This window comes from Coturnix japonica, chromosome 3 (assembly GCF_054131305.1).
Source record: "Coturnix japonica strain WE chromosome 3, WE-NBRP24, whole genome shotgun sequence".
In the NCBI taxonomy this organism is placed as follows: Eukaryota; Metazoa; Chordata; class Aves; order Galliformes; family Phasianidae; genus Coturnix; species Coturnix japonica.
This window is the reverse complement of record NC_140665.1, coordinates 73,434,436-73,454,724: the sequence shown is the minus strand read 5'-3', so window position 1 is coordinate 73,454,724 and position 20,289 is coordinate 73,434,436. Positions and strand designations below refer to the sequence as shown.

Sequence of the window (20,289 nt, the reverse complement as noted above, 5' to 3'; positions counted from 1 at the left end):
CACGCTCCGGCGTTGGCTCCGCGCCGCAGCCAGCACCTAGAACAGCTCCCGCCCGCGCCGCCCATTGGTCCGGGCTCATCACATGCCCGTGCCATGCCGCCGGGGGGCCGCGGCCGCTGCTGATTCATTGGCTGTAGCGGGTCCAGGATCGACTCGACTCGGCTCCACTCGGCTGGAGCGGCGCTGCAGCTACTGACACCAACGCGGGGCGGCGCCACAGCAGGTGAGCAGGCGGCGGGCGGCACTGACCGGTACTGACCGGCACTGACCGGCGCTGACCGGTGCTGACCGGCACCGACCGGCACTGACCGGGCGGGCGGCTCAAGGAGCCTTAAGGAGCCTCCGCGGTTGTTCTGTTGGTCTCTACGGAAAGCTCGAGGCGGTTTCGGCGCTGTAGGATGCGTTGGCTGCGGTAGCACTGCAGTTCGGCTTCCTCCCACCGGCTCCTCCCGAGCCCGCGTCTGTGCCCGCTGGAAACATAGCGCTTCCTTAGGAAGCTTTATCGCTTGGATGGGATAAGAAAGTTTTGTCCTTCGTGCGGCTGAGCGTGTGAATGAACTTTAAAATCTAACAGAGAAAGAAAGAGGGGGGGGGGGGGGGGAAGAAAGTTTTCTGGTCCAGCTGCGGTGATGCTGTCAGAGTGGCCGTCTGGCTCTGTGCCACAGCGCTTCCCAAACGGCTGCTCTGCTTTGCTCTGCTCTGCTGTGCTCGGGAGCGGCTCCCTTTGCCCTCCTCTGAGCCCTCAGAGATGGAGATTTACGTAACCACGACGGAAATCAATTGATGTTTTGCCCAGCGAGGTTGTGGGTGTCCCCTCCCTGGGAGCATTCAAAGTCAGGATGGATGGGGCTCTGAGCAACCTGATCTAGAGGGAGGTGTCCCTGCCTATAGCAGGGGGTTGGGACTACGTGATCTTAAAGGTCCCTTCCAACCCAAACCATTCTGTGATTCAGGTTCCTAATCAGGGCGTTAAGTCAGATTTCTGCCACAGGAGCCAACCCTCCAGGCAGGCAGCAGCCCCACAGGCTGAGGGTTTCCATCAGCCTCAAGGCAACACAGTGCATCAGCTGCAGACAAAATGATGTTAAATACATCAACCAAAAAAATCCAGTATGTGAGAAGAGCTGGGCTCTGTGCTTTTTCTATCACAGTTCATCCCCACACACGCTGTGGTAGAAGAGATTTTAAGGTTAAGCTGAGATGATACTTTTGCTAGTTTAAATTAAGTCTTCAGCCCCCAAGCCAGTGGTGTGAGCCGCTACCGGCAAGCTGTGAACACAAATAAATTAAAGCTCTGTTGGTGCATTCTCACTGCAGTGGGCCCTGGCTGTGCTGCTGTTCCCTTGGGCTCTCGTTGCTTGTTCATAGCCTGGTGTGTTGCTGGGATGAGATGGAGAGTAGGATGAGAATGTTGGGATGTCTGCTTGGGAGTATTTACTTGAAATGTGTATCTGAGGCACTGTAATACATTGTTTGCCTCTTCCATAGCACCAGAGTGAAGGGTTAGATCTAAAGGTAAAAGCAATTCTGGCTTGGAAAAACCCCAAGCCAGTCTGCCCTTTGGAATCATTCAATTTCAGTGGCTGCTGGAAATGTTTGCTGATTGAGCCTGGATGTGAACTGCAGGAGTTCAGAACATGTTCTACATCCCAGTGTGGAAGTTTACAAGGGAAGCTGTGTTATTTGTTTTATTTTGTTCTTGAAGAAACGTAATAGCACAGTGACTTTTCAAACCGAAAAGCTCAAGCACTGCTTTGCAGCCCAGGGATGATGGCTTTACAGACCCACTTTGCTTTCGGCTCCGGTGCTTCATTGATCTTTCTCATTGATGCACAACCAAGACAGAGCTCTGAGCTGGGGGCGAAAACAAGCATTTATTAGGAGAAAAATGAAGACGTCTTTGCCAAGTGAGCTTAGTTCTGAAAACAGTGCTGCCCAAAACCAATGCATTCAGGGCAGGTCCTTTGCAGCCTTCCTGCACAGCTCACTCTGACCTCCTTGTTGGACATGCTGGTGTTGTCTTGCTTGAGGCTCTTCAGTAACAGCTCAGCCTGGGGACTGTATCTGTGATGTTTACTGGAAGGTTAAAGCCAAACAAGTTGTAGTGCAGAAGGTTAAAAATGAGCAGAATTCTAAATAGCCAAGGGACTGGCAGGCCATCCTTTTGGGGTGATATTGAGTGCCTTTACCTTTCTGTCAGAATAAATCATAGAATCATAGAGTTACCCAGGTTGGAAAAGACCTTGAAGATCATCAAGTCCAACCGCAGCCTAACCATAGTGCCCTAACTCTAACAACCCTACACTAAATCATATCCCTGAGCACCACATCCAAACAGCTCTTAAACACAACCAGGGATGGTGATTCAACCACCTCCCTGGGGAGCCTATTCCACTAACTACCCTTTCTGTAAAGAAGAAAAATGTAGGAATGAAAAGATGTCAGCGGTTTCTGGCTCCCTGGGAGGGCTTTTCCTAGTGTTGAAGGAGCTCAGGTTGTGGAGCTGCCGTACTTGCAGGACTGAGAGGATGAGGACACAGGTGGACCGGGAGCTCTCCTCCAACCAAAGCTGTGCTGTATTTGGGAGCCTGCTGCTCCCCGTGCGTAAGGTCAGTGCTATGCAATGGTGGGGCATGGCTGGCAATGAATGGCTGAAATGATAACCCTTGCTGTTTACAGTGGCTTCGAAATTAGAACCTGTTCAGATATAGTTTTCCTTCTTTAGAAAAAGAAAAGCCTTTGCTTAGAAGGAAGATTTAGTCTTGTTCTACTGTGACTAAAACAGCTATCAAACACTGTATGTTTTTTGTGGAGATCCATTATTTTGGTGGAAGTGTGAACGCTTGTAATACTTCATTTTGACACTCAGGATGGCTAAATCTGATATGGTTTTTGAACTCAACTGAAGCTTGGCTTCGAAGCCTGAAGATAGATTGAATGGAAAATCCCATCCTGGCTGCAGGAAATACGGAGAATCATGGCTAATATCTCTTTATTGTTTGTAGATAATGCTGTCTTAGAATTGTCTATCCTGGCTGCAGGCTCTTGGTACCGCAGTTAAACTAAGCTGGCTGCTTCAGTGCGTGGCTCTCTGCTAACTCTGACGGTTCCCTGTGCCTTTATTGTCAGCTCAGGATTGAAACTTCTTGGGAACAGAAGGAATATATAGCTTTTATGGTGTCTCGTTAGGTACAATTTAGCTTTCTTCAAAGACAAGGCTTAAAAGTGAGCATGCACAGTATCAACTTCTTCTCCAATCCATTAGTTGCCTGTAAGTGCAGTGCAATATGATTTTGTATGTTTTTCTGCCCGTCTTCAGGTGGCCCCTACTGAGCTGAGCTGCTAAGTGGGCACTGGTGTTTATACGGTGCATGAATGTTTATGACCTCTCAGGAAAATGCTTAGCCAACTGTTTTTGTCTTTTATATGTTAAACTTTACTTTAAATTCATGCAGTAATTGCTTTTAAACCAGGCACAAACAGCAGCAATGCGATTTGCATGCAAATTGCACACAACGGTGTGGAGACCTCCTACACTGCAGCAGAGCTACACAATGCATGAAGTGTTCAAGGAAAACTAGACGTATTTGTTGGTAATTCATATGAATGTCATATGAGCACTTTGTTGTTGGAGTCTAGTTTACACTTGTCAGCCGTAAAGATATTAAAATGTATGCTATGTGAGGTATAATACCACAGTACTCACTACAGATGTCTGTACTTTTTCATTTCTTGTCCTTAGTTTCCTGGATAAGCAGTGACTAAAACAGTGATTTTCCTTACCATTGTTAGAAAGTCCTTCTGTGATGAGTCCAATACCATTCTTGCTGCTTTCGTGCAATAGCTCATGCAGATGATGCTTTTCATGAGCTATTAACATCAGTTCATTTCTTTCAAAGAAAAGTCCCAGGTGCTGTGCACTTGAAATTAGCATTGATTTCTGATTGTGCAGTTTTCAATTATCTTGTTATTTTCTCTTACTAAATTTTGCATTTGTATTGCTTGCTTTTCTCTCTTTTTTCAGGCAGGAAGGTTGGATGTTTCTCATACAAGACCTTGAGCTACATCTCAAGTCCTACACATTTAGGATCTTGTGAATTGGCAGAGGAGCACAGAGCGTTGGGCTAAGTATTTCCTGCAGACTCCTTTCTCATCTGTGCTTGGAAGTGGCACAGTTTGCTCAAAAACAATAGCCATAGGTTAGGGCTGTAGAAAGCTGGGATCTGTATGTTTTAGCCCAAGCAGAGAAGAGTAGTTAAGTTTGTGCTTCATTTCCTCATTGGCTTCTTTGTGATTTCATCTTTTAGCCCTTGGGCTGGAGTAAAAACCAGTGCAGTGGTGATGATAGCAGCCCCGTATTGCCGCTATCATGGGGACCTGGGGTATGGGAACAGCGTGAGTTGTTAACATGTAGCTAACAGCTTCTGGTTTAATTGCACTGCCTTGCCCACTGAGATGATGTATCAAGCTTACTTAGGCTTGGACTCCTCAGTTCAAAATGTTGCTGCTTTCTGTGCCTGTTTGTCTTCTGGGCTCTTCATAGTTTGCAAGAGGCCAGCAGTTTGTTTATTCTACGAAGTCTATCAGGTGTTCAGATTCCACAGCAGTAAGCAGAATAGAAACATGAAAAATTAATGTAGTTTTTGATTGAAAACGTGCCTCGTTGCTTGCATCTTCCTCATTGGTCGTTTATCTTGCTTCAGATATTAATAAGTAGGTTGACCGGTCTGCATAAATTTACTGTTGTGCGTGCAGGTCAGATTTGGAGGTGGTTGTTGCTGGTTGCATACAAGGCCAGTTCCAGATGTACACAAAACCAGATTTGCCTTGGTGGCCCCAGTGGCAGCTTAAACCACGACGCTGTGCTTCAGACATGGTGTGTGTCCAGTTTTTCCCTTAGAGAACCTTGGAGTCAGAGTGAAAGGTAAGTGATTGTGCAGGGAAGTTTTATTGATGATATCCACAGTGACGCAAATAGTCCTCCTGCCTGTTGACATCCTTTTGTCTACAGAGAGACCAAGCCAGTGGTCCAGAAGAAGGTCATGAGGGCTTGCCCTTTTTACCTGACAGGTTACTAACCTGTTTGGATCTCCTGGTTGGTGGCACTGAGCGTGGCTTCACTTTGGGTTTCATTGAGAGAGCAAATGAAACTTTTTGATGCTCACTTATTTGCTCCTCAAAGTAATGAGCCAGGGTGAGTGAAGGCTACCAGCATCCATACGTACTGATGGCAACAGAGGGAATTTGGCGTTTGCCATAACTGCTGTGTCCTCTGCAGAAAAACAAAACAAACTCAGCAGGGCCACTCAGAGGAGCTCCTGGTCATGTTTTAGAGCTGCAGGGTGTATCACTGCTGTCCAGCTGGGGGGAAAAAAGTATTTGACTGTTTCCTGGGGAAATTCCATCATTCCATCTTAGAATCCCTCATCTGGAACCCAGAGTCCTTCCCTGCCCTACTGCACACTGGCAGATGCACATAGCAGGCTGCTAGCTCTCTCTGCTTTGTTCTTCTTTGGGGCATTCATTGTCTTTGCATTGCCTTTTGTCATGCTTGTCCTCATTTTAAGTCAAATGAAGGGTTTGTTTTAATGTGTTCCAAGCCAAGATTTTGAACCATTTGGACAAAGCTCACAAGTGAGCTGCAAGTTAGGTTGAGACAGTGCTTATGCTTATAGACAATTTAAAACAGATAATTTAATAGGTCATTAAGATGTTTTATGTCCCACAAAGACTGAATAACAGGATAACTCTTCATATAACCTATGCTGAATCTTTCTGACTTCGGTTCAGCTTTTATTATAATACTAAAGGAGAGAAGGTAACAATGAATGAGCCATATGAGAAATATTTAAAGGAAAGACTTCTCTAAAATGCTGCTGAAGAGAAAAACAGGCTTAGAATGTATAATAAAATTTTGCAAGAGATGCATCATTGAGAAGAAGGGGAAGAAGATGATGGGAACCCCCAGGGGTCAGTCACCAAAATGAAATGCAAAATCCAGCAAGAGACAACTGTGCTGGGAACAAATTAGGACAAGAATCATAGTTTTCCCTTTGTGCCGTTTGCTTCTCCCAGAAAGAAGCAGCTAACTCAGCTGAATTTAAAAGCAAATCAAGACTGTCTAAAACTTGATTAGACACTATCTTTTGTTCCAGAAAATAGGGGAAGTTTTCCAAGTCACTGAGAAAGCAAGGGAGGAACTTCCTTATTAACACAAGCATACATAAGTATTCACTTTTTCCTGTCATCTTCCATCAGACATGAAGATGCTGAGCCGTGAACTGGATTGTCCATTACAAGCAGTAACCTTTGTTCATTTCTGGTCTTCTGTGTTTCATGCTATTTAGTCCAGCTGGGAGCTTTCTTATTTGCTGAAGGAGGGCAAGGATAATGTGAAGCACTTTGTCCTTATTCAAATAAATATTTTCTTCCCCTAAGGATGAATTGCCAGTGCTGAAAACTAAACTGGTTTGAGTCTGAAAACAAGACCTATTTATTGCTTTAAATGTTTTTCACTTAGCTATTACAGAAGAAGAACCCTTTTTTTGTTTCTTTTTAAACTGTTTGGAAGTCTGCTTGTATTTCTTGGGTGAATATATGTTCCTCGCTTTGTGATCCATTCCTGTTCTTTATACATGTCCCTTCCAGCATCTGAACAATGTCATTTACTCAATCTAATGGCAGGACTGAAGTCTCAGCTGTTTTGAGTGATACTTAGAGACCTCTATTTAGGTACTTAGGTACTTAGAGACCTCTATTTTCTTCTTTTTTGTATCCCCAAGAAGTTTTATCTGGATTTGATGTTGTATTCTGAGGCGTTTCCTTGTCCAGACAACAGCTGACTGCATTACGTTTACAGGCTGCATGAAGTCTTCAGTCTGCTGGGTTTTAACTGAATGCGAAATTACCCAGAGCTCCCTTTACTTTTAGAAGAGCACTGAACAGTTTCTTACAGAATGCTCAATTTAGATGCTGCAGCAGCTGGAAGCAGAACAAGTGTTGTGCAAAGATGTGCTCTCTTCTGATGTGTGTAGAATTGTCTAATATTCTGAGAAATGCAAATCCCTGGTGCAATATTGTAATGACAGAATGTCTATTAGGCTAATTTTAATGATGAGAACTGTTGGGTTGCAGTTTCTTCTTGATCTTTGGGGAAAATGACTTCCGTCTTATTTTCTTTCTCTAGTGGCATATTGAAACGCTTCTAACACAGAAAAATCTAGGTTGGAAGGGACCTCTGGTGGTCATCTGGTCTGTTCTCCTGCTCAAAGCATGTTCAATTAAATCAGGTAAATTTTTTCTCATATTGAACTGAAATATCCCACAACCCAACTTGCATCTGTTGCCTCTTGCTCTGTTGTTGTCCACCTGTGGCCCAGTCTACCCTCCGCCCTCTAACTTTGACAGTAGGCAGCCCTAAGCTCTCCCCTGAGTCTTCTCTTCTCTGGGCTGAGCAAACCCAGTTCCCTTGGCCTCTCATGCATCCTGTGCTGCAGCTCCCTTACCATCATGGTGACCCTCTGCTGGACTTCCTCTGGCATATGTCCATGTCTTCCTGTTAGTGAAGATATGGTACCCCAGGTGCAGTCTCACCAGAGCTGAATAGAGAATAAGAAATGCTTCTCTTGATGCGTTGACTGTGCTAGTGTTAATTCAGGTTACTGTCAGCTGAATTCTCCAGCTTGTCTAGGTCCCTTTAAAGAGCAGTCTGCCCTTCGGCCTTTTGTCTGTCCCCCAGGTAATCCATGAGCTTGCTGCCAATGTGCTTTGACTCATTGTCTAGCTCTTTAAGGAAGATGAAAGAGTATTAGCCCGGGGTGCCAGATGGACTTTGTATGAATAATATAACACTTTGAGCCTGGCATTCTAGTCAGTTCTCCATGCAGACTCTCATGGCAGCATTCATTGTCAGATGCCAAGGATGGTAGTTTTTGGGATTCAGTATTTTTTCAACTATAAAAGTTGTATTCTAAAAAGTTTGCTTTTGATACTTTGTATCCTTACAGGCATCTCTGCAAAGTCGTGATTCTCTCTAAAATCAAAGATGTGATTGAAATATGTATTCTTTACTAATGCATTTCATATCCATAGGTATCTATTTATTTAGGTGCGAGATGTCTGCCCTGAGGTTGATTTCTAACAGAACCTCCCAGCAGGCCTTGTCTAACTCTGATTACACCTGGGAATATGAGTACTATGAGTATGGACCGGTGTCATTTGAAGGCCTGAAGGCTCATAAATGTAAGTTCAGTTCAGATGCATTTTATTTCAGCTGTGTTTCCCTATCTTAAAGTTCCTGCTCTTCACTTAGAAGTGATTATTGTACTGAAATCTGTTTATTATTATTTTTTTTTCCAATGGATAACTTATTAGATTATTCTAATTTTCTCTTTTTCTGGCTTTTTGTTGACTGCTTTCCTTATGCATAGGAACACTATGAGTTTCTTGACTGTATTAGAAACTCATTATCACTGAGGACTATCACGCTTCTAGGAGCTGTTTATAGCAGGAAGTGTTACATCTTGTTACTGTTTGCTAGGATCCATGTTGTTCTGTTCTTGTTCCCATTAATGCAAAAAAGGCATTGGTGGGGGCAGTCAGGAGGAACTTGATGAAGTTCTTAACGTGTCCAGAAGGCAAGAACTGGAGCAAAAGTTGCTTTTTGTCCCAAATTGTGGTTTGCCTTTAAAATTTTGGTTTATATATACAAAAATCTGCTGATTACTCTCTGTGTTTTTACAAATGTTAGATACTTGGGAAATGTAGGTTAGCTTTTCTCATGTTTCTAATTTATATTCATTTCCTCTGCCTAATCAGAGGCCAAACCTGATTACAAAGATTTGCTGATTTGTGGAGAATCATAGAATCCTCAGAGTTGGAAGGGACCTCTGACGGCCATCTAGTCCAACTCCCCTGCAATGAACAGGGACATGAACAGATAGATCAGGTTGCCCAGGGCCTGATCCAGCCTCACCTTGAAAGTCTCAGGGCATCCACCACATCTCTGGGCAACTGTTCCAGTGCCTCACCACCCTCACTGTAAAAGATTTTTTCCTTCTATCTAACCTAAACGTGCCCTCTTTCAGCTTCAGAATGTAACTTCTTAGAGCCTGAAGGTGTACAATGTCTTCTTTTTAGCTTTGGGTGTCAGAATGGGATAGGATGAAAAGCACAGATTGGAGTTAATTCTGGCATGCTGAAGGTCTAGTGGCAAACCAAATCTTGCCATGCTGGACATGGTAGCTCAGCTTTACTGCCTGTCTGTGCTGTCTGTAGAGCAGGAGGGTTCTGGACCACACTTATTATGGGACAGAAGGAACAAGTGCTTTTCAGGTGGAGTGTGGAATATTTATGAGAAAGAGAGGCTCACAGCCATATTGAATCAGTGATCTTTTACTGGAGTTGTTTGCTCCTGGTTGGAGCTGTGTTACTGCGTGCATTCTCAAACAGGTTGATATTAATTTCTTAAAATTGTGTAAGTAAATATATTCTATGCTTGTGTTGACGATGACGTATCAATAGGTTTCTTGTTCTCTCAAGCTGTGTTGGGCCTGTTGAGGAATTTGGAGGCAACGTGGTCAGACATTTAATTTAATAGAAATTGAAACCTGTGGAGGAAGGAGGACAAGAGATTATGTTAAGATTGCATTGTCATGGAGACTTTGAATACTGACAGTGTTTTATTGGGGTTTTGTTTCAAACCATGTAAGAAACTTTAAGTCTCGTAGTATTTGGCATAGCTGTGTGCAAGGTGATTTTCAGCCTTTGCTGACAAATTAAGTTCTACTGAGACAGGCACCACAAATAGCAACGCTGGGGTTTTGTAGACATATTCCAACTAGGGAATACTTTGTCTTCATCGCCTGTGCTATTCTAAGTTCTGCTGTAATGATAGAATCAGAATCAGTGATTAAAAAAATGATGTGAAAGCAATGAGAGAGACTCTGCTTTGGTGATCTGGCTTTTACGGCATGAAGTTAAAAGGGTGCTGTTGGCTCATCTGTGTGTTATACAGTGAGTTGTAATGAAGGCAAGGGAATAAGAGGCCTGAGCAGGTGGTGGGGAGGTGTGCAGTGCAGGCAGAAAATGTCTGTGGTGCCATTCATACAGAAAACACCAATTCATCTGGTATGAAAATCAGAAGTGATTCTTATTCTTCTGCCCTGAGATCAGGAAGGACCTTCATGGTCGAATGGTCTTTGAATGCTGGTGGATGTATGAATATGAGTTCTACGAAGTCTAGAAAGAAGTCTACACGAAAGGATGCCACTCAAACTGGAAAAGGGATATTAATGTATGTCTGTAAGTTATGCTGGAAAATTGAAAGGGGTGTGGACTCCAGTGCAGATGATTCAGGCTGATGGTGACACATAGCTGGCTGTAAAACAAAAGACTGTTTACAAGGGTGGATAGTGATAGGACAAGGGGGAATGGTTTTAAACTGAGATGGGATGTTTAGGTTAGCAATTAGGAGGAAGTTTTTCACACAGAGGGTGGTGACACACTGGAACAGGTTGTCCAAGGAGGCTGTGGATGCCCCATCCCTGGAGGCATTCAAGGCCAGGCTGGATGTGGCTCTGGGCAGCCTGGTCTGGTGGTTGGTGACCCTGCACATAGCAGGGGGGTTGAAACTTGGATGCTCATTGTGGTCCTTTTCAACCCAGGTCATTCAATGATTCTGCATAAAAAGGAATTCAAAGCTTGTTTTTGGAAAGCAGAGAAAATCTTAGGTAAGGTGATCAGTGGAGATAAGTGTTCGCAAAACAACGCAATACACAGAAAACAATTTTTTTTTAGCAGTTCGTATTAAAAGAATGCATCTTGAAACACTGAATACAGACTAAACTTGCAAAATGATTCTGAAACCAACTCAGGGTTCCTGGTGCACAGAGCTGCAGAAATGGACTCTTTCTGTTATGCTTGAAGCTAAAAGGAGTAATCCAAACTTTTTTAAGCTGAGTGTCAGCGTGGGGTGATTTTTACCCCACTCCACTTTCTATTCATTGTGAAGACCTGCACTTGAATCACTGTTCAGTATCTTTATAAAGACATTGAGTGGGAAGGCTGTGGAAGGGTATGGATGAAAAAAAGCGTTTCAGTGAGAGACTTGAAACTAAACCTTCTTAGTGTACCAGAAAATGGGATTAAGGAGTGAATTGATTGTGATAAAGTACTTTCACAGGGAGACAATGTTGAGTCACAGCAGGCGCACTTTTACTCCACAGGGAAAGATCAAATGGTTTGAATTGATTTCCAGTTTTCAGATCTGCCTTTAATGTGCAAAATGTTTCACGGTGGGAGCATGGTTAACCACTGGGGCCAAGTGGCAGGCAGGATACCCAGTTCCTGTTTTCTGGAGTCTTTGGTTAGTCCTGAGAGGGAGACTGAGTGTTCAATGTTTTGGTTAATGTACACTCTACCTGCTACAATGGGGCAGGTGGATCTATGAGGTTCAGTAGTAGCTGTGCAAAGAGAGATTGTCCTGACTGAGACTTTCCTCTGACATGTCCATATGTTAATATCCTGAACTTTATGGTGACAGTTTGCATATTGGCATAAACTAAAAATACCCGACTGAAGGTCAGGTGTAAAAGCACCTGCAGGCTGTATGCCCTGGACCAGACCACATTTTGGCTTCATGCTCTGTAAATCTGGGCTATGCTTACCAGCTGATTGTTGTCTGGAAATGTTTGTTCCACTTGTACCGTCTCTTAATCAAGCTGCTAAATGTTTTAAGATCTGTTCAGAAGCAGCTCTGGGTCTACTTTGAAGTCATAAGTGGACCTAGATATGTTCTAGTTAGTGCTGCTAGTTTATGTACAGGTCCATTTGCTGTAAATGAGAACGTAAGTACATATGGAATTATGGATATGCATATGGACGAACGCCCCACATTCTAGGGAAGCTCAGGTAGAAGTTATAGCAAGCTAATTGATCTGTGTGTGGGACATAGGAAAGCAGTAATAATAGCATTTGGGTTAGATTGCTGGTCTGGAGCCTTTTTTCATGAAGGTTTTTTTAATGGGCTAGGCTGCTATTTCTTTAGAATGGATTAATTGTGTTTTATCTTGCCATGAAACAGGAAAGGATGTACTGGGTTTCTTCTAAGAGGCTTCCTTCCTGGATAACAGTCAAACTGCAGTTGCATCTGTATGAGGCTATTTTCATTGGTGTCTTCCTTTCAATTGATTTTTTTCACTTACTTTTTGTCCCAAATTCATTTGAATCCTTTGTTCTGTTTGAAAGTGGGAAACTCAAAAATTAGATGTTCATTGTTGACATTTGTTAAGGCAGCAAATAGCCAATCTGTGTTTCCATTTATTTTAGAAACCTGTATTTCACTTCTGAAAGGAAGCAAAATCTTCCTAGGCCTAAGTGATCCATCAAAAACTAGAAGCCTTGTGGTCTCAGAAGAGAAATCATTCAGAATAACAGTAGCTCAGTGCTACAGGGACAGAGGTTTTTGCTGAAAATCGAATAATCCTCTCATCTGTGCTAGTACTGAAATGGTTTCCAAAGCAATGCTTGGACATGGGCCAGACATAACAAAAGGGAGCTGCTCTTAGTTTAACAACCAAGAGAAGCCAGCCCCTTCCCTCTTTCAGCTTGTTTCTGCTTTGTCTACACATAAGTAAAATCCGGGCTACAAAGGAGGTCTTCAGCATCCTTCCCCTTTTTCCAGCCAGGAATAAGATGCAAAATCTTTTGGAATTTGCAGTCAGACTGCAGACTTTCTGCAAGTGCAGGTGAAATACTGATCATATTGTTTTATTTCTTCTTAACAGATTCCATCGTGATTGGATTTTGGGTTGGTCTCGCAGTTTTTGTCATCTTCATGTTCTTTGTCCTGACCCTGCTGACAAAGACAGGAGCACCACATCAAGAGTGAGTCTGAAAAGTTGAATATGGCACCTCTGGTGTTCAGCAGTCCATGAGCAACCAGTGGCAGTGCTGACGTTGCACTGGATCTGCACTGCCTTCTTCTGCTCCGCTCTTAGGAAAAGCTGCTGTGTGTCTTTGTTTAAGATGGTTTTTGTTCCAGGCGTCTGTAGGAGAACAATTCTGTAGAAGTACGTGTGAATACATTCTCTATTTAGCAAGTAATATATAGGCATGCAGCAAAGAGGTTGGAATTGCCACATGTGTGCACTTCAAGGCTGAAAGGAAGTCAGTGGGTAGGCTGCCAACCATGCATGGCTTTAGATGATCGCTCCCCAGATAATGGGGGTCATTCAAACTAAGGTCACCTTATGATGGAGTGGAGCAGAGAAATGTGGCTATTGGCAGAGAATACAAATAAAATGCCACGCAGACACTGACTAATTGAAGTCTCGAAGTTTTTATATGTTCAAGTCCAAAATGTAGTTATGAGTTGAGCTAGCAAGATGTTCCCTAACCGTGTAGCTCATCAAGCCCCCAAGTGTCTTAGTTTCTGCTGAAACTTTGCAGTAGATGCTGAATACCCGATCTAGCTCCATACTTCTTAACACCAGAGTCTTCTTAGTCACGTTCTAAGCCTTTCTCCTCTTCCTTCTGGCTGCTAAGTATGTGCAAACCATGTCCTGGCTCAGTCATTTATCTGTAAGTCTCATACCTAAAGCAGTTGCACAGCATGCAGCTGCCAGTATCCTAACTGAACTCACATCTCTTCCTCTCAGGCTCCCTTCTCATCAAGTAGAAATAAAAAGGCTGACTGGAGGGTGATGAGAGGGCCTTACAGGCAGGTAGCAATCATCAGAAGCTGATTGTGAGAGGCAATTGTCTGTAGTTATCACAGGAGTCGCCTGCCTTTCTCTGCCTACTGAGGACCCCATGTTATTTAGTTGTAGTGTAGGCTGTGCCTGAAAGCTTGTGATAGCACATCTCTAGAGGCAGGACCGTGTTAGGGAAGACCTGTAAGTATGATCTCCTGTGCATTGCTGCTTTTGTGAGGAAGAAGCAGAGACATAAGAATTCAGCTTTCCAGAACTGACTTGCTGAATTTTGTAGCTGGTATTTTAGCTTTTCTTATGCATTATTTCAAGTAAAAAAAAATAATAAAGCCACACCATGCTCCCAAATATATTTAATTAATGTAAATTCTGGTGTACTGCCTCTTTCCTCTGGAGATATTCTTCTTCACTAAACATCCAAGCCCATATCTCATATGCATAGTACTAATGGGGGTGGAAGTGATGAAGTCAGATACACAGTAATTTAGATTTTACACAGATATTTATTGAAATGATTGCTTTTGAAAGTGGACTCTGAAATAACAGAGGGCTGCTCGATATCTTCTGCATTTCTCCTTTCTTCATCAGAATTCTCAGAACAGATTGTCTAGAGAGTTTGAGAAACCTCCATCTCCAGCCAGCATCTTGGGCATGCCTTTCCTTCCTCAAGGCATTGGACTCAAGACCTCCAGAGTTCCCTTCCAGTCTAAAGCTTCATGCTTTTTTTCAGCCGTTGAACAGACCCCAGTTAATTCCTTTCTGTGTGTATTTCAAAACACCTTTGCAGCGTTGGGAGCTATATGCTTGAATATTTTTCCCACTTACTTCATATGCTAAATTGGCACTTCTAACAAATTTGAGCACTATTTCTATTTATTTATTTGTTTTTAGATTTGATATTGACAGCCTACTATGTACGGTACTGCAAGCAGAGCATCCAGAGATATGCTAAGAGTAGTGAATACCACCAATGCCTCTTGTTTTTAGCTACACATATATAAAGACTGGAAAGCATAAATACCTGCCTGTAAAAGCAGAGTAGACTGTGGGTTTGTTTTGCCTGCATCTTTCTGCCTTCAGGACTGGCTGGATTCTTCATGACTCATTGCTTCATTTGTGGGCTGCCTGGCAGCTGTCCTTAAGAAATAGATATTAATGGCATCCCTGGGACTCGGGAGGAAGCCATCCTGATTGATAGACATGTCTCTGACTTCAGTAAGTCAATTTGGCAGTTCTTTAAAGTAATATTAATGTGAGAGATAAATGTAACTAGATTCAGATGGATGGATCCAAAATAGAATACTCTGACTTTTCTAGTAATACGCTTTTCTTGGCTCAATATAAAGGAGTATGATAGCATACTTCTCTTAAAATTATACAAGATGTTCAAGTTTGAATACATCCTCAGCCCAGGGGAAAGGTTCAGGGCATGGATGAGGAAAGGCAGAAATGTAATTAGTGACAGGAACGACGCCTTTCGCACTCTTCTTTTGTTCACTTGCATTAGTAGGTGCACAATAGTAGCTTGTGCAAAAAATAAACAGCATTTTTTCTGTGTATCTGCTTAATACTGCATCTAGCAAGTGGAGACTGGCATCGCAGGCTGGAAAATTCCCAAAAGGGATCTTGCTTCCCTGTGTTGTTCATTGGCAACTTCTCATTTTGAGCTGTTTTCAGTACGTTTGACACTCAAGATGGCTGGCATTCACCATCCTGCTCTTGCTGACAACTTCTGGGACTCCTTTTGGCCCAAATGTTTAGTAGGGATTTGGTGCCCAAGTGGTTGTTCTCACTGCAGTGGTCCTCCAGATATAAACCTGGGATTTGAGACTGCTTTTCTTGTTTTATGAGCCTTCTGAATAGAACACACTGACGTATGTTTGAGTACTGTAATGGGAAAGGACTGTGTTTCTAGTCTAGTTAAAAATATATATATTCTCCACAATACAGAAGGGATAGCGTATGTGAATTTCAGAATCTCAAGAGATACCAATATACCAGACAGCGTGTTCCTTATGGGATTATGCTCTATAATAAGTTCTCAAAATTTTGGCCATTTTAAAATTTATCTGCATCTTCTATTCACCCACTGAGATCATGCTGCTGTTGCCAGCCCTGGGTGCCCTTCTGTGCGGTGAGCCTTTACTCCTTCACAGCTTTCAGGGTCATAAAGGAATTTCTCAAACGATGAACTTGCTTTCTTCATAACTTATTTGTTTGTAAGCTTATAATGTTTCTTCTTAATGTGCTTGCCAGCTCCGCTCTGTCACAAAACCACAGAAGCAATTCACATCCAGAGTGGTGCTTTATAAATACATAACTGCAGTCTTCTGTTCCAAAGGTTACTGCAGCATTATTCTGTCCAGTTTGATTCCTGCTGTGTCTACAGTAGATTTTTATCTACTCTGGTGTCTTATATTAGTTATGCTGCTTCTACATGCTTCACTTTGAAATGCAGAATGAACCAACACGGTTTCCACCAGCTATAGTGCTGTTTTGATTTGAAGTCTAGCATAACTGCTTTTGTTAGGCTCTAATTCTCACATCACGTAATGAAAGTAAATTAGCGCTTGGTGGGAGGGATCTCTGTAATTAACTCTGAGTGAAAGACTGACGGTGAACATCCTCTGAGCATGAAGGCTTTAGGGATAGATTTATGAACGTACCTGGTGAGGCTTTCAGAACACTGTAAGCATTTAACTCTTCCAGCAGACGCTAGAGTGTTCGGTTAGTGTTTCTCTGTAAGTGTTGCATGCATCTTTAGGAGTCCAAATAAATGGCTTCCATGGCATCTGCTACTTGTTCATAGAAATGGTGTAATTTAGCAGTGCTTACTTGGCAAAATAGTTATATCCTGAAAATGTTTAAATTTTTCACTACTCATCTCTGAAAGTCTTTACCGCCTTTCAGATGCAAATAACTTGCTTTTGGTGATGACAGCATATAAAGCCAGGCTGACAGAGAAAGCATTGCTGTCTGTAAATCTCCATCCTCTATCTCCAGCTTTCCTCAGCCGCAGCTGTTGATGGCTTCTCACAAACCTATGTAGACTGCAGCTGTTCTACACTAACACTTCCAGACAAGAGAGATGTCAAAACGTCTTTCCTGTGCTATGTTTCTGAACATTTAAGCCATCCAGTCCTTACAGCAGTCTTTTAATTTGGAAATCTGAATGTCAGTGGCTGAGATCAGTGTGAAAAATGGTTTGATATCTAGACAATCAACCACCCAGATTATGTCTTTAGTGACAGCAGTGTTGCCTATGTCTCTGAAAGGTTCTCGCTAACAAAGATGATTCTCACAGTATTCTATGAAACCTTTATTTTAAACTTCTACTGCTTGCCCTGAGAGGAAATTCTGTAGAGTAGTTCTGAGATCACTCAGTGGTGTGAGCTGATTATTGAATTAAACTGATGACTAGAAGTGCCATTAAACAGCGCTGGCACTGGTAACTTATTCCCATGGAAAATTACCACTCGAAATCGGGGCTGAAAGTAGCTTCAGTGGAAAATGATAAACAGCGCTGGCTTGTTATTCTCGTAGATGAGCTGAAGGGTCTTCTTTCTTCCTAGTCATAATGGCTGCTGAAACCAGACATGCTGCTAAGAATGCCAATGATTCTAAATCCATAGTCTCACTGTACTTTTATTTTCCCTAGAAATACAGAATCTTCTGAAAAAAGGTTTCGGATGAATAGCTTCGTGGCAGATTTTGGAAGACCTTTGGAGTCAGAAAGGGTCTTTTCTCGTCAAATAGCTGAAGAGTCTCGGTCGCTTTTCCATTTCTGCATTAACGAAGTGGAACACCTCGACAAAGCGCAACAGAATCAGAAAGGTCCAGATCTGGAGAGTAATATCCATTTCCAGGAAGTTTCCAGGAGCAGTGGAACGTTAGAGGAGGACCTAAATTGTCTTGCCAAATTTAATATTCCTAACTTCGTGAACACTGAGCAGAATCCTTCGCTAGGTGAGGACGATCTGCTCATCTCAGAGCCACCCAGAGTTTTAGAAAGCAAAATGGCCACGCAATCTTCTCATCGGATCCTTGACTGAAAATTCCTGAAGGTAAAAATTCCATGTTTTATTCAGTTGGAAGCCCTTCTCCACCTTCAGGCTATTTTGATAGAAGGCATTTCAGGCATGTACTTTTTTTTTTATGGTATGTAAGAATGGCTGTGCTGACAGGACAGTCCATGCGATAATTAAAACACTAAATGCTTAATTCCAATGCTTCCTGTGGTCTAAAACTTTTGTCCAGTGTTAGGTTTTCTTCTTGTTGGGTGGTTTGTTTTTTTGGTGTTGTTTTGGTTTTAAATGACTGCCTACTTCCATGTTCTGATGATGCCATAATCTGTGGGGACTGTGAAAGCCGGAGGCTGTTTTCAGGGATGACCAAGAAAACTGTAACCCAAAGTGAAGCTGAAGCAGCTGCTAAGTGGGCAGCCTTGGGGAGCAGCTTCTGCCAAAGCCAGAAGGACATCTGAAACAGAGCAGCAGAATGGACACCTGCATGGCATTAGCTCCTGCTTCTAAGTCCTACCTGCCTTTAGGTACTGGTGAGACCCAAGGTACAAGCTTCCAGAGGGTATACCTTATATCTTGAATGGATCAGTAATAGTGTTTACAAAATGATGCCACCACTTGCTGCCGCCTAGATAAAGCAAATTGAGGCCTGTAGTTACAGTACTTCAGTCTAACCTGTCAGTTGCTCAGTGATGCCTTGAAATCACTGTTCTACGCACCTTAATGTCATTTTTACTATTGATGTGAGATTTGAGTTTGGTTAAGTGCAGAATTCAATTGCTAAATCACAGGAAATGGGATGAAGAAAATTCATCCGAAGCCAGTAAGAGTTAACATGCCGCCACCACCACTTATTTGCGTGCAAGTTGCGCTTTGCTTATCAGCTGAGCCTTCACCTGCTTTTCTGCTCTAGGAACTTCCCTTTTTTTGGCTGGTCAGCCAGCGAATGTCTGCTCTGAGCTGGTTTGAGGCCAGCTTTAAAGCCTCGCTATACTTGTTTCCATCTTTCTGTAGCCAGCTGAGCTGTACTGCAACCACAGATGTATTCCCAGGTAAGGGTTTGTAAACAAAACGAATAGGTATAATTTCAATCCTTAAGTTTCTTTTTTAGAGAAGGAATGAGGTTCTAAACCTTAGGCATTACTAAATGTAATGTGATATTTGATATATTGCTTGTCTTTACCATGCTAGAAAACACAATTGCTGCTTAAGTAAGGAAAAACCTGTGCAAAAGGAATTATCCATCTCTTTGGCTACTGAGAAATGAAGCTACTTTGAAAGCATTTAAAACTACTTATCAGTCATGCAGGCTTTGCCCTGGTAGAAGCAAATCTTGCTCTTTGCTGTAGTCTGACAACTGAAGCCTTTCTTCTCCCACCTGAAAGCTTCAAATCCGAGGCGCAGAACTGCTGCTTCTGGAGAGAAAACTATCCATGTGACACAGTGCCTGGATGAAAGGTACTTAATCAAATGATCAAGGGCTGACACCAATTGAGCTTACTACATGTCTAAATTTCACTTCTGGTGTCCTTCTGAAGCACAGGTTAACTGTGCAGGGGTAATTAAGCATTCAGTTTCTGCTTTTGTTACTCTAGCTTTTCATCTTGTCCCTCTTCTGTCTTTGCCCTCACGCTCCTTTTTGCAACAGAACAGCCTGGCAGCCTGAGCTCTGCACAGCTCTTGTTTGACTTCAGAAGCACCGTGGCACCAATACAGCTCGGTTCAGCTTTTTGCCTCTACATCAGGGCAACAAAAAAGCCAACGCAGAAACTTCCTACAGTCCTCTGGAGTGATCATTCTGAAACCATTCTTACTTTCTTCTTCCTTCTTAATAACTAACAGACAAGATGTTTGTCAGACAGGGAAAGGCACTGGTAGAATAATCAACTTTGTGTGGGTGGTGTTTTATTTTTAAAGAAAAGAGCATCTTTTCCCAGCAAGTTGGCACCAGGCAAAGGAAATCATTTTGAGAAGGGTCATCATGCAGGAGTCATCACAACTTAATGATTCCGCTCAGACAGAGTTGTTTTTCTTCATAGTGTCTGGTATGATGCTATGCTTTGGTTTTAGCAGAAAAACAACGGTGACAATGTGCTGGTGTTTCTAGTTGTTGCTTTATCAGTGCTGGACAGAACCAAGCCTGTTTCGTTTTTCTCAGCTTCTTGTTTTGTACCAGGAAAGGAGCTTAGTGTGTATATGTTGGGGGGGAACAGAATCAGAACAGCTGATCTCAACTGGCTGAATGGCTATTTCACACTAAGGGACATGGTTTAGTGGGGAAATAGCGGTAGTAGGTGGATGGTTGCTTCCTTTTGCACAACAGGCACGTAGCTAACAGTATGAAAGGTTACATGTAGCTGTAGCACACCAGTAGCTGGTCACAAGGTGAAAATTTTGCACCAATACAGGCTGGGGGATGACCTGCCAGTTTTTTCCTGCATGGAGGGATTCAATGCCACGCCTTCATTTCATCCATGTGCACTTCCATGTCAGCTGCCATTGTGTCAGATTGACCCTCTGCCTCCATCCATTGCATGGCAACAACACGTACCAGC

At 42.9% G+C, this 20,289-nt stretch overlaps 2 protein-coding genes across 9 annotated transcripts in view; both read left to right on the top strand.

The window, feature by feature from the left end:
• Positions 1 to 4,622, top strand: part of CYB5R4 (cytochrome b5 reductase 4) — a 52,034-nt gene extending 47,412 nt beyond the window's left edge. For all 5 annotated transcript variants that reach the window (XR_014944181.1, XR_014944177.1, XR_014944180.1 and 2 more), the window contains one exon: positions 4,025 to 4,622. The gene's annotated coding sequence lies outside the window, so the exon portion shown is untranslated. The remainder of the gene's footprint in view (positions 1 to 4,024) is intronic.
• Positions 122 to 20,289, top strand: part of MRAP2 (melanocortin 2 receptor accessory protein 2) — a 32,839-nt gene continuing 12,671 nt past the window's right edge. Inside the window, exons 1-7 of one of the 4 annotated variants that reach the window (XM_015858947.3) lie at positions 122 to 223; positions 4,025 to 4,128; positions 4,756 to 4,924; positions 7,187 to 7,289; positions 8,108 to 8,241; positions 12,786 to 12,885; positions 17,371 to 17,939. In XM_015858947.3, the coding sequence (XP_015714433.2) occupies positions 8,115 to 8,241; positions 12,786 to 12,885; positions 17,371 to 17,764 (621 nt within the window). In that variant the 5' untranslated portion in view covers positions 122 to 223; positions 4,025 to 4,128; positions 4,756 to 4,924; positions 7,187 to 7,289; positions 8,108 to 8,114 and the 3' untranslated portion in view covers positions 17,765 to 17,939. Of the gene's footprint in view, positions 224 to 4,024; positions 4,925 to 7,186; positions 7,290 to 8,091; positions 8,242 to 12,785; positions 12,886 to 17,370; positions 17,940 to 20,289 lie in introns of those variants that run through there. The other 3 variants (XM_085541944.1, XM_085541945.1, XM_015858945.3) reach the window with 3 other exon arrangements.